This window comes from Haemorhous mexicanus, chromosome 2, assembly GCF_027477595.1.
Source record: "Haemorhous mexicanus isolate bHaeMex1 chromosome 2, bHaeMex1.pri, whole genome shotgun sequence".
NCBI classification, from domain to species: Eukaryota; Metazoa; Chordata; class Aves; order Passeriformes; family Fringillidae; genus Haemorhous; species Haemorhous mexicanus.
The window spans coordinates 51,392,387-51,409,400 of NC_082342.1; the positions used below are offsets into that span (position 1 = coordinate 51,392,387).

A 17,014-nucleotide genomic window follows, 5' to 3' on the forward strand; every position below is an offset into this window, starting at 1 on the left:
CCCGAACCCACTCTCTGAGAATCTCCCCCTCCTTCCCCCATTCTATCGTTCCTTTGGTGCTGAGCGTGGGGCTGAGGCGGAGCCAGGCTTTAGCCCAGTGCGGGAAATTCAATGACCTCTCTCAAAATGTCCCAAGGGATCCAGTGTCAGTGGCCATGGGAGACCGGGACGCCCAAGTAAGAAAGGATGGAGCATCTCTCCTTGGGAACAGGGCACAGACGGCCCCCTCGGAGTCGCTGTGCATGTCCTGGATGCGAGGACCGGGGTATCCCCACCCTGCACACAACCGGGAATGCTTGTGCCCACACCGTCACTTGCGCACAGGCGGCCGCGGTCGCGACCCTACGATAACAGCAGCACAACAGCAGGGATGCAGAGATGCCTGCCGGCCGCTTTCTCGGGAGGGAATTTCTCTCTCTGTTGCCTATTCCCACGGTGACACTTTTCCCCCGCCCCTACGGTGGGATAACGAGGAGAGGGGAGCGGGGCTTGGAGCTCCCAGCGCTGTCTGAGCAGGAGACTGTAATGTCGCTCAGGAAAGGAAATGCTGTGTCCCTTCAATGTAATCGCCTCTCCCGATAAGCGCCGACAGAGCCGATCTATGCAGATGTGAATTTGATGATGCCATAAACGGAGAAAGGGGCCATTAAAACGACAAAACTCTGGACATATTGTAATAAAACACACTACAACCCTGATCAACCCCGAAACAGCCCGAGTGTCTAAGGCTCCGTCAGTGATCCCTGGCAGCCAGGTGGCAGCTTTTTGGGGTGAGACCCGACGCCAGCCCGAGCTGACAGGGCCGGGGGCCGTTGGCCGCGGGATCAAATGAGAGTCTCGGGGCTCCGGTGAAGGAACAGGATAAGGATAAGGCTGCGAGACACCTCCGCCACTACCTGGAATGGCAGACAGAACGCTACTTTGCCATTCTGACAGTGATCCCAGTACGGGGAGGACTTGAGAAGACCGGGCCCCACCAGCCGTACCCTAACCGGCTAACCGGGGTCGGGGCAAGATGGGGAAGAGTCCCACTTCCCCCGCTGATAAATGCTTCGAAGCATCCTCCGCTGCCGAGCAGCTGCTGGGGATGGGGACACCCTGCCCCGGGCCATTCTTGTCTTAAAGAAAGAGGGATCCCGATCCACTCCTAGATGCCTTTGCGGCCTTCGGACTTCTCTCCGTTGTGACAGGCACAGGATTTTTCCTCCCTCCGGCCCCAAAACCCAGCTATCGGGGCTTCTCTACGAGGTTGGGGGGAGAGGATGTATCTCTCGGCCGGGTTTCATGCCTTTTCTCCCCTCCAGTCTGCCCGCTCCCTCTCCGCTTTCGTCTCGGGTTTTCCCGCCACCTCCTGCCCAGAGCTGCAGATCCGGGAGAGGAGTACGGACCTTGGGACCAGACCCTCACACTGGAGCCTGGGTGAAGGCCTGATCTCTCCCTTTTCGTTTCCTCAGTTTTTTTTTTTTTCCCTGGTTTTTTTTTTTTTTGTTTTTTTTTTTTTTTCCCCTTATTTCGTTAGATCCTGAGCTGAAAACTGCCATCCAACGCCTCTCAAGCGGACAAGTGCCTGATGGGGGACACCGTTCGCAGGGAAATATCTTCCCCCACCCCTCCAAGTGTGCCTCGATGTTCTCCCCTTAGGGCTGCTTCACCCAGGGCGGCCTCCTCGGCAGACGCTGAGCTCCCCGTCCTCCTCCTTCAGCCTCAACCTTACTTCTTGATCTGAAAAAATAATTTCCGACATTTTTCCGGGGAGACTCAGGGCAGGGCATGGCTGCAGGGAAGCGCCGGGGGCAGGGCGCAGCTGCCCGCTCCGGAGCCCTCGGACCCCGGGCAAGCGGAGCTCGGAACCGGAGCGGACGCCGCGCTTCGGGGACGACGCTCATTGTCGCCTCGGGCCACGGGGCTGGCCCAGACTGGGGGATAATGGGGTGAGCAGCACAGCCCGAGGACTCCCGTCCCGGTCAGAGACGACCCCGTAAGTCCCGGTAACGGCCGAGGGCTGCGCAGCACCCGCGATCCCTCCTCCACAGACTGCTCCCACTCGGCGGGACCCCTGTGAGGATGCGGATTCACCGTTTTTATTTCTACTTGCTCTGTGGTATAACTCCTTTTTCTGCGATTTAGGGGAATCTCGGGGTGGGGTGTGGGGGACCTTTCCGTCTCCCTCCACCTTAACGACACGGAACCGGGAGCGTTGTTTACAAGGTAAAGAAGAAAAAAAAAAAAAGTCCGCTTGAAAGCCCTTTGGCGGCCATGGAATGGAGAGCAGGGAAGGAGGAATCGTGTGTTAGTCCGACCTGTGGAATTTATGACTCCCCCTAAGCACAGACATGATAAGGACTCAGAAAACATCTTGGATCTTTTCAAGCCGGCAGCCCCCGAGGCTTTGATGTAGATTACATTGCAGAATAACCCAATACTTTTATCGTGGGGTTGATACTCGTCTTGTTTAAGCACATGCCTTTAGAAGGGGGTTAGATGCTGGACTCTCGCTCCCGAGAGGACTCGCGTTGCTGGGAAGAAGGCAGACGGGGAGGGAAGGTGGCACCTGGTGCCTGGCCGGGGCACAGCCGGCCCGTACCGGCACAGCCACGGCCGGCCCTGCGGCCCCGGCCAGCCCAGCCTCTTTGCACAGGTGCTGCCGGGCCTGAGTTCTCATGGCTCTGCTCTCCTTCAGGAAATAGGAACGTAAACAGAGAAGAAGGAAAAAAAAAGTCGTATGATACACCAGAGGCTTCTGCAGCCAGAGGCTGCTGAGGGTGTCCCCAGCCTCTCAGATCCAGTGGCTGGCACACCTCTGCTGACTAAGGAAATAGCCTTGGTTGGATTTTATCCTATTAATTTTCTTTACTTGACTTTACCTCACTTTGTTATCTTTTTTAAAATGTCACAGAGGAAGAAGGCCGCACCAGGGCGCCCCGGCTGCCCGCAGAGCGCTTGTGCCCTGCCCCTGCTGGCATGTCCCGCCTGGGCCGGCCGGGCCCGATTCGGTCACGGGAGCCGTGAGTCACCGGCAGCGCGCACCCGCAGGACGGCCCCGACGGCGCGGGCCGGGCGGGGCGGGAGCGCTCCCTCTCACGGGAGGGGAAGCGCAGGGCTCGGCTGTTGCCGCCCCTGCCCCTCAAGGACACCCCCGCCCACCCACGGACGCTCCCCGCAGCACGCAGGGCCGCTGTTATCTATCTTCCCACGGGACGCAGCGGGAGCGCGGTGCTCCCCAGCCTCACGCTCCCGGCTCTCCGGTGAGGCACGGCCGGCACTGCAGACCCTGGCAGAGGCTGCCCCCCGGTCTCCCGGTCCTCACCCAGAGCCACGTCCCTCCCCGAGAAACCGCAAGGCCCGGCCCAGCTGGTGGGATGGAGCCACTAACGCGAGTGTCGTTTCCCGTGCAAAGCAAAACACTGAATTTGAGCTGTAAAATGGTTTGCACACATTTGCCACAAGTGTGCCTGCCCCCGTGCTATTTCCCTCTCCCAAGGGCAATCTGAAGGCTGATGCCCTCACTGCTTTCCTCACTGATTAATCTACATTTCCCAGCTCTAAAGCCTTAGCAGGGATGTGATGCAAGCCCCTTGGGTGTGTTGTCCCCATCCTCGCAACACATGCTAGTCTTGCCGGTTTTTCTCCACCATTCCCTCTGCTCCAAGCCCTTCCATGGCAAGACACTATGGGCTGTTTGCCCCATACCACTGTCTCCCTCCCTCAGCCTTGTGCTCCGTGGCAAGCCCAATCCTACAAACCCCTTCAGTGAGCAGAGGCACAGGGTGTTGCTGGCCCATGTAGATGGTCTGCTGTTTGCAAGATCATAATTGTACACATCCCTGAAGGCCCGTGGTGCTTTGTAGATAATATTTCATGATAGCAAATGTAGGAGCCCAAAGCAGAGAAGTGCCAAGCACTTTTTTGGCCTGGCAGGGAGCAGGCCAAGGCTCCCACGTGGGACCTTTCCTTACAATGGGGCTGTAGGAAGGCAGAAGACGACTCATCTTTCTCCCCCAACAAACCTTTACCCTTCAACCCAAAACCTTAGTCTTTCTGGCTGCAAGGAGAAATTGGTACCTGACTGCTCTCCACCATCTCATATTTTTCCCAGTTATTTTACTCTAGTTTCTGAGAGGGAAAAGGGATCTCACTACATTTTGTTTCTGGTCTGAAAAGAAGCCCCAACAGGAGCTGAAGGCAGGGGCAGGCAGACCCAGAGCCAGTTTCCCAGCTGTGGCCCACACTCCCCTGCCCCAGGCTCTCTTCCATGACTCAGCTCCCAGGGACCAGCTCAGCCCTGCCCCAGTTTATGTTCACAGCCCCTCCTCACCCAGGGCAACCCAACACACGGGAGGCTTTTCCAAAGGAGAACCCAGTACACATCACGTAGTTGCTTCTCCAAGAGAAGTATTTTGGAAACTGGAGCTAGGCATCTCTTTTTATTATCTGAAGTCTCTGAGCCTCCTCTGAAGATGGGACAGTCACAGCACTGGTGGGACTGGAGGGCTGTCACTAGAAGTTAATTTCTGTGGTTTCTTAAGCTGGTGGATGCATAAAGCAAAGAGGGAGAGGAACCCTAGTGCACCTGGAAAGATGCTTCTCTGGGCAGCCAAACCTAAGTATCAAAGCTCAGCTGTGGTGCAAAGGATTGTGAGTAGGTGTAGGCAATCCATGGCAGGAGGAATGGGTCACTGTCAGGATCTCCTGTCTGTTTTCATTCCAGCTAAGCAGTGTTTAAATGAACTGGCTCCCACACCAGTCTTTAGGTGCCTCTGTGGAGGCAACCACAAGACCACCACCACTTTTCCACTTCCGTCCACAAACAGGTCTTCAGAATTCCTTCTCAGCTGAGATCTGAACCAGGTTGTGTCCCAGGGCACCCACACATCTTCAAGGAGTGTTACTCTATCAGTTTTCTGGCACAGACTTAAACACATAAATTTTAATCTGTCAGTGACCTATAAGGCAGGATCCCCAGAAGCTGCACTATTTATCTCATTATAAAACATTTCAGGAAGAATGAATCTAGCCCAGGTCTCAGACAACCTGCTTGGAAGGACTTCTGCTGGGCCATTCCATAGTGCTGGGTTGCTCACCAAGGGGGAGAAGGAGCTGGGCTCAGGTTCCATCTCTTTCTGAAGCCATTTGAGACCTTCTCAACCACAAGTCTGGGTGGGTATTTTCGTGCTTTTTTTTTTTTTAAAGGTATTTTTCTTTGCATGGTCTAATTAATTAGCCATTAATGCAGGAGTGAAAGTGGCAGAATGGGAAGTCTGAGTCCTGAGCCACTGAGCACTTGATCCAATTCTGTGTTTGGGAGAAGAGGGCTGAGATTTGGTGCATCCAGCTCCATGGGATCCACTCATCTTCAGTATGCTTTGATTTTTTGCCCCTGAAATAATTTCCAGCAGAAATTCTGACTCTCAAAAGATAACCTGTCTGCAAATAGCTCTGGAGCAACTATGACCTTGGATTCTTCATTGCCCTTCACAGTGTAAAATGGTTTGCACACATTTTTCACCAGTGTGCCTGCCCCCATGTTATCTCCCTCTCTCAAGGGCAATCTGAAGGCTGATGCCCTCACTGCTTTCCTCTGTCCATGAAGACGTGGACTGAAAACCACTGCTAGAATGCATGACAGGGTCACTTCTGCTCTTCTCTTCTGGTTTAACACATGGTTAGTCCCAACTTCTCTCAGAGGGACCCCACAGAGCCCATCCCAGGCATCCCAAACCCAAAAGCATGACGTGTTGGAGAAGCACATCCAGTTTCTCTCAATCAGGACAGAGAAGGGTCTCTCACCTTTTTTGTCCCTGCTGCCTGTGTCAGAGGGACACGGTTGTCTGGGAAAACACTTTGAGAGGGGTGGGGGTGCAGAGTGGTTTGTGCTGATACTGGGTTTGTCCCATCGATGCTACGAGCTTTTGGCTGTGGAGTTCTTTTGACCGACACCCTCATGCCCAGCCCTACTCTCCGTGTCTCCTGTAGGTCTGGACCAGACACCGCGGCTGGCCCGGGTCCCTGTGCCGAGCGCCAGCCCTGCTCGCTGTCCCCGATCCGGCGTCCCTCGGGCTGTCCGCCCGGCAGCCGCGGTGGCGGAGCTCCACCTAGCGCCGGCCGCGGCGGGGAGCGGGGCCGCCTGCGCCCGGGCATCCCGCGGGGAGAGCTCCGAGCTCCTCGGGACACGGCTGCCGGCTCCGAGGGGCGCCCGTGCAGGTAGAGGGGAAAGAAAATTCGGGCAGATTCCCCAGCGCCACCCTCTCTTTCAGCTTGGGCTGTCAGATTATCTTTCTTCTTATTTATGTTACTGTTGAGAGGGAGAGCTCAAATGTCTTTTGCCCTTCAGTGCTTTTAATTGTCCTCAACCCTTCTATTGCTCTTCTTCCCGGATTAATGATTACTGAATCTTTGTCAGTCTGCGCCTAACTTAAGGCATCCACCTTAGACTAAAGGCATCTCTGCTGGATGTCTTCAAACAAGCTTAACTCTCTCCATTCACTACAGGGGGCAATTCACCACTTTCTCCTGACAGCGTGCTTCTGGAGGCACAGATTAGGGGTCTGGATCCTAATGAGAGAAAAGCGAGCATTTCCCTTCAAAGATCACGAAACTGATCCCTAAACAGCACTGTCTGTGGCTCTGCACAAACCTCATAATGGACCACCACTTTGCTAAGTTGTGTTGGAAGCATCCTGGGAAAAAAATGTCCTAAAAGAAATTATTTTTCGCTCAGTACCTCCTGTAGCTTTGTTCCATCCATCTCTTCTGTGTGTAGAAGCAGATGCACAATTTCCCACATGTTTAGACTGTACAGGAGGGTTTTTCTCCTGATTGCTCTTCCTCACAGAGTGCTGTGTTGCCTGAGCTGCTTTTCATGTGTGAATAATGAGAAGTTGTACTTGCTCCAAGGTTCTCTATCTGCCTTTATATTCCCAAGTCTCAGCTCAGTAGTGATGATGGGGTCAGACGAGCTATTTCCAGATCTTTTCAAGTCTTGTGGATAAACATGTGACACAATTCCCTGGCTTGTTTTTAAGTACATGGGATTCCCATCTGCTCCTCTTGGAGCCAAGTTCACATATACTTAGTTTCTAGGGCCAACCAGGCTTGGAAATGACCAGTTCAGCATTAGGTTCCTCTAAATTTGAAGGCTGAAAACTCCTGTCTTCACAAGATGGGTAACTCCCACTGTTCAGCCACTGCAGGCTGTGTGCTACCTGTGCTGAACACTGCCATCTTGCAGATGAACACTTTCAAACTGTTATGGGTAGGTTAAAAATAATATACATTTTGCAGAGAATGCAATGTTAAAATTTATTTCTGTCTAAATATCTCCAGATTGCTCTTCAGCAGTTTGTATCTGATTAAAAAACTGATGGTTCATTGATAATTATTAATAACATTAACAAAAATATACAAATCATAATCACTCTATTACAACATTATTTTCATCATTATTATTAATAGTGTTAGTAAGGAGCCGCTCAATTTCTGTGATAGCATATTCTTTGCAAGTTATTATATTATAAGATCTTCCTCTGAAAAATCCTAACTGAACTTAGCACCTTGTAAAATGTAAAAGAGAAAAAACTATTAACCAATATATTCTCATCTTAATCCACTGTGATGTAGACAAATGTATTCTATTAGTCATGATGAAAGTTGCATTTAGAAATTCCTAAACCTCATAGCGAAAATATCTGTCTTTTTAAGTATACCGAAAACACATCAAGCCTCTGGGTATTGTCCTGGGAGTCCGTGAGAAAGTTAAAGAAGCAGACTTTCATTTTAGTGCAGCAGTGTTCATACACTCAGCTGAATTCTGTGGATTTGGAGTGATGATAGCACACTCCTAAATTACAGAATATAATTTCTTCAAAATCAAACTTTTTTTTTTTTATTTGCTATTAAAACACACAAAGCCCATGAATGGAATTAGCTGTAACTCAGCTGAAGTGAGACTTCCAGCTGGAGACTGCCACCTGGATTTTCTAGACCAGGGAGGTAGAAGGTTATCTCCAAATATGACTCCTCCTGGTTATTTTAGATGCTTATTTTAGGTAGAAAGGAATCCCTCCTGTGAGTGCCTATCTCTCATCAGCAATTGCAGAATGTACCCTGGCTGAGTAGAGGCCACATGAGTAATTAAATCTTGATAGACTGAACTCACCTGAACACCCATCATCCATACTTCACAGCCACTGAGATGTCTAAGGTAAGACAGTTACACTCAATCAAACTAAGAGCTCCTTGTAAAACAAGACTGATGGAACTGTAAAATTTGGACATCTAAAACTGGTGACTCCAATGGGGTTTTTTTCCCAACGCTCCCTGATATCTGGAGATGAAGATGCGAATAGCACTTCTGGAAATCACAGCAGCTCTCTTTAGCTGCACAGTCAATGCTTGTAAACATTGACTAAAATTACTGTGGATTCTCTCATATTTGCTTGCCATGTGGCAAGAGCGGTATAATTTAATTTACACAGCACTACTTACACAGCACCAGGAAAAGAGATATTCAGTTGGAGAGAGGCAGCAAGAAACCCTGTCTTGCTATAGAAGTGTTTGCTGAATTCAAAAGAATGAACTATGCCTTCCTCTCAAAAAGTCACATAAATATGGACTGGTCCACAAGAAACAAACAGTGCAGCAGTTGGTGACAATTTCTTTTCTTAGAGCTGATATAAAACACTTGTCCTACACAGAGTTTATGACAATACTGAGACCAAATCCACAACTCAGATTATTTTTCAACTTGAGTGTCTTCATGCTGGAGAACAATTGGGGACAGCAAAGATTCCTCATCCCTGCTTACACGAGGTTTAGTTTTGATGCTGGAATGGTGTGTAGCAAGGTTTTTCTTAGTATTATGGTAAACCTAGAATTGGGAAGAGGAAATAAAAGATACGTTCTGTTATTATTTATTGTATTTGGAAAACTGCTCTCCTCTCCATGAAGCAGGCACTGAGAAATTATATGTTTAGTCCAGAGTGGATGCCCAAGTAGCAATTGGTAATTTGGAAAGGAATTGTTTATCCTCCCTGAAGAGGAGATAAACATCTGGTATGGACAGAACAGGACTTCCTCTGGTCATCTTTATTAATTTGACGTTTGAGAATGACATACAACATTCTGTCTGTGAGAACATGGCATGGTGACCCCTCATGAGACCCCCTGGGCCCAGGCTCAGCTCCCCTCCCATGGCAGCTAGCAGCATCACCAAACCTGACTGCACTGGCTGCTGCACAAGGGAAGCCCATTCCCTCAGCATAGGCTGAGAGACTTCAGCTTTCCAGAGTCAGTGCAGGCAGTGGGAGGAAGAAAACCTCATCAGGAAGGTCAGGATACTCTCTGATGGCAGAAAAATTAGCCCCAAGCTCTTCAATGGATCCATGGGCAACGTATCCATAATAGAGTTGTGCACTTCAACAGAAAGCAGGAGGCTATCCCTCATCTCATTGTGATCTGAGGAGCTGCATATAAACCCCACAAAAACCCAAACCTGAACGCAGACATTGTTCACACGTTCATCTCACTGTATTTACTTACTGCTCCTTCTGCCTCAGCCAGCTGACAGGCCAGAGAGGACACCAGGTAAGAAAAAGAAGGTCTTTCCCTGGAGTCAAGAGCCCAACAGGACTGCATCATGCAATAACTGCAGAAGGAAAGACATGGCACACAAAAACATGTTGGCTCTTGGACTCTCTATAGTGACTGTGCAGAATTGCAGGACTTGAATGGGGAATCATGGGGATCAGAATGATTTTATAGAAAGAGGCCAGAATTACAGTGTTGCATCAGAGGAAAAGAAGCAGAAAGATAAGGAGAGAGGGTGAAATTATCTTACAGTGGCTTTATCAGAGTCCATAGTAATATCTTCCTCATAGTTTCAGGGTCAGGATCTCGCCTTGGCTGCCACATATGGCATGATGACTTTGTTTTTCAGCTTCCACACAGGAAATGTTAGGAAGACAATGCCTGTCTGTCATAGGAACTAAACCAGCTCTTTGTGGACTATGTAGTCTTAAGTAAACTTTCCACAGCTAGTCTTTTAATGTAATTTGACATCAAAAAATATTTCTGAAATTCAAACACCACGTTAAAAGTATTGCAGCTTCATTAGGCATCAGTGCCGTGCCTGACTGCTAGAGTCCCGTGCAAAGTTCCTGGGACAATAGGCTCCCTGATATTTAAACTGCCCAGAGCCATCTTTCATGGGTTAATCTGTCAGATTCCCCTGCACTTTTAATGCCATTACAGCCTTCATGTGGTGAGGATAAGAACGGTGCAGTGTCATAGCAAGGCACCCTGTCCCTAGAGCATCTATGAAATGTCTGCCAGAAGAGCTCGGCCAACCCAAAGTCCTTCCCTTTCCTCCATGTTCCAGACCTCATAATTCTCTGTCTCCTTCTCTTCTTGTGCTCCCTGGGGCCCATCTCTAGGCAGAGTCCACCCAGGCACAGAGTCACAGGCTGAAATTTATGTGATGAGAGCACAGAATTTGCTTCCCCCAACTCTTCCTTAGCAGGGTTTTTATCTAAGAGGATCCCTAGCCACCTGGAACTGAAACAAACCTGGTAAAGCTTGATTAAATAATTAAGTCTAGGAAAGAACCCACCAAAAATTTAGTCAATGTGGAAAACATAGCTTTTGGGGAAAAAAAAAATAAAATGAAAGAAAAGAAAAAAGAGAAAAGCAAAAGAAGAAAAAAAGGAAAAAAATATCTGTAGTCTCAGAATAAGAAGTTCCCTGGGGAAAGAAGGCACAACTAAATAAATATAATAAATTAGTCCTGTCAAATACACATAACCTCTAGTGTTGATCACTTCTGCTTTAAAACAAAGCCTGCAGGATCAGGCAGCCTTTGTTAGATTTAGAGGAAGATCTCACATTTTGCAACTAATTTTGGGTAAGAAATAGTGTACAATAAATAAAAGGTCATTCAAACATTGACCTAGTGAGTATAAATTCTCATGTTGTGCATCACTTGGAAATACACTTACACATCTTTTGTAGCATAATACGGTTGGTCCATTTGAAATCCACTTTGTATTAATTTGTAGAAATTTGTGTCAACCTGAATACCGGGGTAAGGATTTACACCTGTGGAAATTAACGGAGCATATGTGTTAATTCAGGAGCTGCCAAAACCAAGCACCGCTCTTTTGTCCCACTGCAAGACATACCCAAGGAGAATATTTCCCACAGCAGTATTCCATACGACCAGACATCGCTCTTCATGGTGTATGTCCTCTCGAACAAGCTTTCAGGGGCCATCCATTTGACCGGCAGCCGAGCCTGTGCAGACAGGGGCATGGAGGGCAGGTCATGCTGTGACACAGGCGGTGACACAGGCGGTGACACAGGCTTTCTGGGTGACTCACTGTGCTTCTCGCTGCCAGCACGACCAATTCATGTTTGCTGTGTGCAGAGCTGTGTCTCTGTCAGCAATCCCTGGACATTCCCATTGCAGAGAGAATTGGACGCTTCTAAAGAGCCAGTTCGCCTCATCCATTTTAGATGACTATTTAAGGAAGAGCTGAGCTCAGTCCTGGAAGAACCACCTTCCTTCCTCTGACTTCAGGAGTAGAGTGGCCCAGGTGGAGATGCCCACACTGAACTTTTTCATAAAGTCAGAGGGTCTGGCACACCCCCACACATGTGCTGTTGTCCTACACTGTTATTGCCCACAACACTAAACAGCTCCCAGTGCTTCCATCAATGGGTGCTTTAGAAAGAGCATGGGTACCATCTCATTTACAGAACCAGCTTGATTAGTTTAATTATAATCTAAGAATTTGCTTTTGCCAAGGGGAGGAAAAACTGAGATTTCTTCATTGTCCACACAGACATGCACAAAGCTAACAAGGAATTAAAAAAAATGAAAGCTTTTCTTTCTTAGTTCCTTATAATTCTTACAATGGTATGAAAACCAGAGAGCCCTCATGAACTTACATTGCCCCTGACAATGTAGTTGGAGTCGTTCATTACATCTCTGGCAAGGCCAAAGTCACATATCTTCACCACTTTCCCATGGGTCACCAGGATGTTCCGGGCAGCAAGGTCTCTGTGAATGCACTTAGAAGGAAAGGCAGGATTAATTGTCTGCAGCATTTGGTAACAGTAGTGGACAATTCCCTGCCCTCTGAGCTGGCACCTCCTTCCACTTCAGCACTTTGGTGAATGGCCAAGCAATGCCATTTGCTTGAACTTTGGTGAATGTCCAAGCAATGGACACTCCCTGGCTGCTGGTGGCAAGGAGACAGGGCCAGAGCAGGCACAAATGTTCCCTGCAGTTGCTTCTTACTCAGAGTGCTGCCTAAAACTGCAACCCAGTCTTTGCTGTTAAACCAGGGGAGGAGGTATAGTTCAAGCTTGCCACTGAGTGGCTCTGTTCCTCAACCTGCCTTTTATAAACTGACCTATTTTTAGCATCTTTTCTATCTGAAAAATTTGCTACCCTTCGCCATACCGATTTGGACTCAAGAAATTCCATTCCTTTGGCAACTTGATAAGAGAAGCAAAGAAGGTCTTCAAAAGTGAGCACATTAAAATCCTCTTCTTCATCCACATGTGTGTTTGCATCCTTAATTTTATCTGCAAAAAATAATCAAAAGTATGAGTTTTCCATGGACTTCCTCACTCTGATTAATTCCACTGACTGTTGTAAAGGATTTTCACATGCTCCTACCAAGAGCAACATCACAAAGAGTATCCATCTTTTTTACCCTTCACTCAAATACAAAATAAAGGTATTTTTGTATTCAAATACTATGCTTATAGCATGAGCGGAAACATAAGTCTCTGATCTCAAGTGTTGTTGAATCCTCCTCCAGCAAAACTCCTGCCAGGACTGAAGAGAAACATGATAGAAAGAGGCCTCTTTTGACATGGAATCTAGTCTTGTCATATCAATAATATAAAAAATACAGTAAAACAGCATTCCTGAAGATATAATCAATTAATCTCTTACCTTCATCAGAAAACAGCACAATCCCATCTGATCCCAGTGTCACATTTGTGTTTTGACTTCTTTGCATGGTTTCAAATTCATCCCCTCTGCACAGAGCTGTGTTCACAGTGTACTTCAGGTGAGTCCCTGTCCTGGAGAAGGCAACACATTTTCAAAGGTTTCACACAGTGCATCACATAATCTTCTACACATAAACTCTTTTGCAGAGAAAAACATGAACAGTTACTACTACTAAAAATCTGGACACAGACATGACTCTTCTCAAAACTGGGAAGAGAAACAAGAGGTCGTTTGTCTTCTGCAGTCTCCATAAGGAGGATCAAATCTCAGTTCCTCCCAAGGCACTGCTTATAAAATATGTGAAGGCACATTCTCAAGAATTCAATAATTTCACCAGTGTACACAGCACAGGTGAGAATGCAGCTTAAAAAGCAATAGCAGTTTTTTAAAGTGTCAAACTGATACTAAATTCTTTACCTAGAGTTTTGGTCCTGATGGATATTGTGGTAAAAACTGAAGTTTTGCTGCTTAAAAATATCTGTCAGTGTCCAGTGAAACTTTTCTCTCTTGCTCCTCAAGTAGTTCAGAAGGTCACCATAGCAACAGTATTCAAATATCAAGTAGATTGGTCCTGAAATAGTTGGAAATGTAAATAGCCTGCTGCTATTTATAGCACCCTCCCCATTAAAGCCCTAATGCTGCCTCATTTTCTCTCAGGATTAATCTGTGTTAAAACATCCCAAGCATCTTCCATTCCCAGGTAGATAAGCTGTACTGATAGGCACATAATGAGAATTTGTTTACTGACTATAACGTCCCTTGGAAAGTCTGTGTAACTTTGTCTTTGTGGTGCATCTCTCAAACTGCATTGAAAATCCCTGATAGAAATCCTTGCCCATCCCAATGGCAATGGGGAGCACAGTACAGGCTATAAGGATGCAGCATATTTTCTAAACCATGCAGGGCTCAAGCGGAAGATGACTCCTGCTAATTATCTGGATGGTGTGAATTTGTATCCTTTGACCTACATCCTTCCATCTATCTGTGCAACCTTCATGCTCTGGAAAGATCCTTTTTATTTTTCCCCAGGAACACCACCTGAGACCCAAGGGTACTTTGCTGAGGGGACCTAATTGAGGGATGTCCCTTGGAAGGGGAGGTGTTTTAAGTAGAGCACTGGTCAGGACACTTTCTCAAGAAAGGAAAAATACATCCAGTTCCTGACCCAGGCAGGCTTGGATAAAAGCCACGACCTGCCAGCAGGAGCTCAGAGTGGTCACACATCACCCTGCAAAGCCTCACTCTGCCACCACTTCTGGCCCAGAAAGACTGACCATGAATCTGTGGATATTTCTGTCAGAAGGCCACTGTCAAACAAGGTAGGGCACGCTGGAAAAAGCTGTAAAGTCTCTCAGAGGATGGATGGGAAAGTCTTGAGAACCATGTAAGTACTGCTGAAAATGGCACTGGGATCGGGCTGGAAGTGCTCCTGCCCTACCCTACCAGACTAAGCTGGTCTTCCCTGCAGCTCTCCTGCCTGCACCATCACATCCTGCCCACTGTTCCAGAAGGCAGTGGCAGTCTGTGTATTTTAAATCAGCTAAAGCTACTAAGAACAATCTATTTTTCTGCTTTCCCCGTACCCCTCACATGTCTGGCCCTGACAGTATTGCCACTGATGTAAACTGAGGAAACAAAAGTTAACTGTTCTGCTTGGTCTTTCTGACTAAATAAATAACCACAATGGAAAATCTAACAAGCTTTTCAGTGTCAGGTGTTACAGTTCATGATATGGACCTACACTGGGAGAAACCCTGGCATATTCCCAAGCTGATCTGTTCTTCAGCCTTTCTTCACCCAATTTGTTCACCATTGGACTGGCCAGAGAAGCAGTTCTTTGGACAAGAATAGCTGTGTAAGTTACCTCAATTATAACATGAGTCACTCAGTAATTATTCAGTGATAATATCTCTCTACTTCATCTTCGCTCACCTTTGCTTATTTTTTTCACTCTTCAGTTTTGTTTTTACATTTGGTCCTCTAAAAGGTTGTCCTTCTTTCCATTATTTACTTCTCTCATTCCTTTTTTTGTGTCCCTCCTACCCCTGTTATTTTTCAGTTTCTTTTGTTGTCTATCTTTTAGCTATTTTTATCCATTCATTGGTGAGCCACATGAATAAAAAAAAAATTATAATTTCCAATGTGAACATAATAATGTGTATATAAAAGTCCCTGACACCAGATAAGTTTTTCCTTTTCACTTAATAAACTCATACCAGTGCCATCCCCACCATAACAGGAAATCCTCTTCTACAGAAGGACTGTTGTATCACTTCCTGCCAGTATAATCAGACATGACCCTTTTCTGTACACATTCATGGCCTTAAACTTGCTTTCAGTTCATCTTCATCTTATTTTGGGCCAGCACAGAACAGCAAAATTAGTCCTCGTTATTCTGGTGGTTTTAATTGGTACTTTTCCACAATTTCAATTTACCTGACAGGGTACAAGCTCCTAGTAGGTTCACAATATTTTCATGGCTTCCAATGTGAGTCATCATTTTCAGCTCAGACATTAGAGCATCTTTTTCTGAAGCATCAGGTTTTTCTGTAAAAGCAATAATACAGATCTGTAAATCTCTGGCTAAGAAATGAAAATTTTAATGATTGTGATGCTTTGTCATGTGCAAATCTTTATTTCAAATTCATTGGACTGACGGTACATTCGGGAACATCCTAAAAAAACCTTTCCAAAGTATAAAAAGATTCAGTCAAAAGTGGAAACTACATTTGTGTGTGAGTGCAGATTATTTGAGATCTTGGGAAAGCAGCCATTAAATGTCAACATTTTTCATTCTTGGGCTGGCAAGGAATGACAGCAAGATATTAAAGTGTTCCCAAGCACAGAAAAAATGGCAGACAAGTCTGTGGCAGAGAAATGTTAAGAGATGAAAATGGCAGCCATGTGGCACACAACCAGCTGCAATCCAGCAGCTGAGAAGGCCACCCTGTGTTTCAGTAACAGCTTTAGTCTTGCTGTGCAGTGAGCATTTGGTGCTCACGACTTCAGTGAATTTGCTATGTGAACCAAAATGATCAAGTTGAGCTTCCACAAAGACGGCCACCACAAAGGAGTGGGCCAAGGAAGCATAAAACTGATGGGGGATGAAAACCTGAATGGCAGTGCTGCCAGGAAGGGGCTGTGTGGGCACACAGGTGTGGGCAGGGTGCTGGTATCAGTGTGAAGCTCATTCCACTATTTATCAGAAGATGGGAGAGGTGGATACCGGTCTCTTTTCCCAAGTAACAAGTCAAAGGATGAGGGGAAACACTTCAGGGGAGGATTAGATTAGATATTCAGAAAAATATCTTCACCAAAAGGGTTGTCAAGCACTGCAACAGGCTGCCCAGGGAAGGAGTTGCGCCGCCATCCCTGAATGCATTTAAAAGATGTGTCACTGAGGGACATGGTGTAGTGGTGGACTTGACAGTGATGGTTAACAGCTGGACTCAGTGATCCTAGAGGTCTTTTCCAGTGTAAAGTACTCCAGCATTCCGTGAACAGGGCTGTGATTAGTTGGGACACAGTGAGGCAGCCCTCCTCTGCTTTCTTCCAGGGCGGCTTGCTCCTGGACACTGCTTTTGTGAGGAGTCAAGACAGCTTGGAGAGAGGCCAGACCACAGCAAAAAAGAGTATTTGAGGTTTGGTATCCTTATTCATAAGGAGGGATGGAAAGAAACTGGTTTGTGTCATCATCAAGAAAACAGACTACAGGAAATTGTGCCGGAAGTTTTGGAAACAAACTAGGTCAGACGCAGCAAAGGGCTTGGCACAGCTAGGCAGCACTGCAAGAAAAAGGGGCCTTACACCGAGGGTCATAGCCACCAACATAACCAGCAGGCTAACCTGCACTGGGAATTTGCATTTCTCCTCTTTAGAGGCTCCACACTTCCCCACACAGCACAGACCTTCTGTAGTGTGTCTGGCAAAATGCAGCGTGCTGCAGGATGGAGGCACTTCAGCATTGCCTTCCCAAATGAAATAGGGACTTCA

General features: G+C 47.2%; 1 protein-coding gene across 1 annotated transcript in view; it reads right to left on the reverse strand.

Annotated features, from left to right (window-relative positions):
* Positions 1 to 8,641: 8,641 nt before the first annotated feature.
* The window catches only part of FLT3 (fms related receptor tyrosine kinase 3), a 41,354-nt gene continuing 32,981 nt past the window's right edge, over positions 8,642 to 17,014 (reverse strand). Inside the window, exons 16-24 of the mRNA XM_059838800.1 lie at positions 15,458 to 15,568; positions 13,439 to 13,592; positions 12,962 to 13,092; positions 12,461 to 12,585; positions 11,944 to 12,066; positions 11,175 to 11,286; positions 10,992 to 11,091; positions 9,538 to 9,643; positions 8,642 to 8,866 (exon numbers count right to left, since the gene is read on the reverse strand). Coding sequence (XP_059694783.1) covers positions 8,732 to 8,866; positions 9,538 to 9,643; positions 10,992 to 11,091; positions 11,175 to 11,286; positions 11,944 to 12,066; positions 12,461 to 12,585; positions 12,962 to 13,092; positions 13,439 to 13,592; positions 15,458 to 15,568 — 1,097 coding nt within the window. The 3' untranslated portion in view covers positions 8,642 to 8,731. The remainder of the gene's footprint in view (positions 8,867 to 9,537; positions 9,644 to 10,991; positions 11,092 to 11,174; positions 11,287 to 11,943; positions 12,067 to 12,460; positions 12,586 to 12,961; positions 13,093 to 13,438; positions 13,593 to 15,457; positions 15,569 to 17,014) is intronic.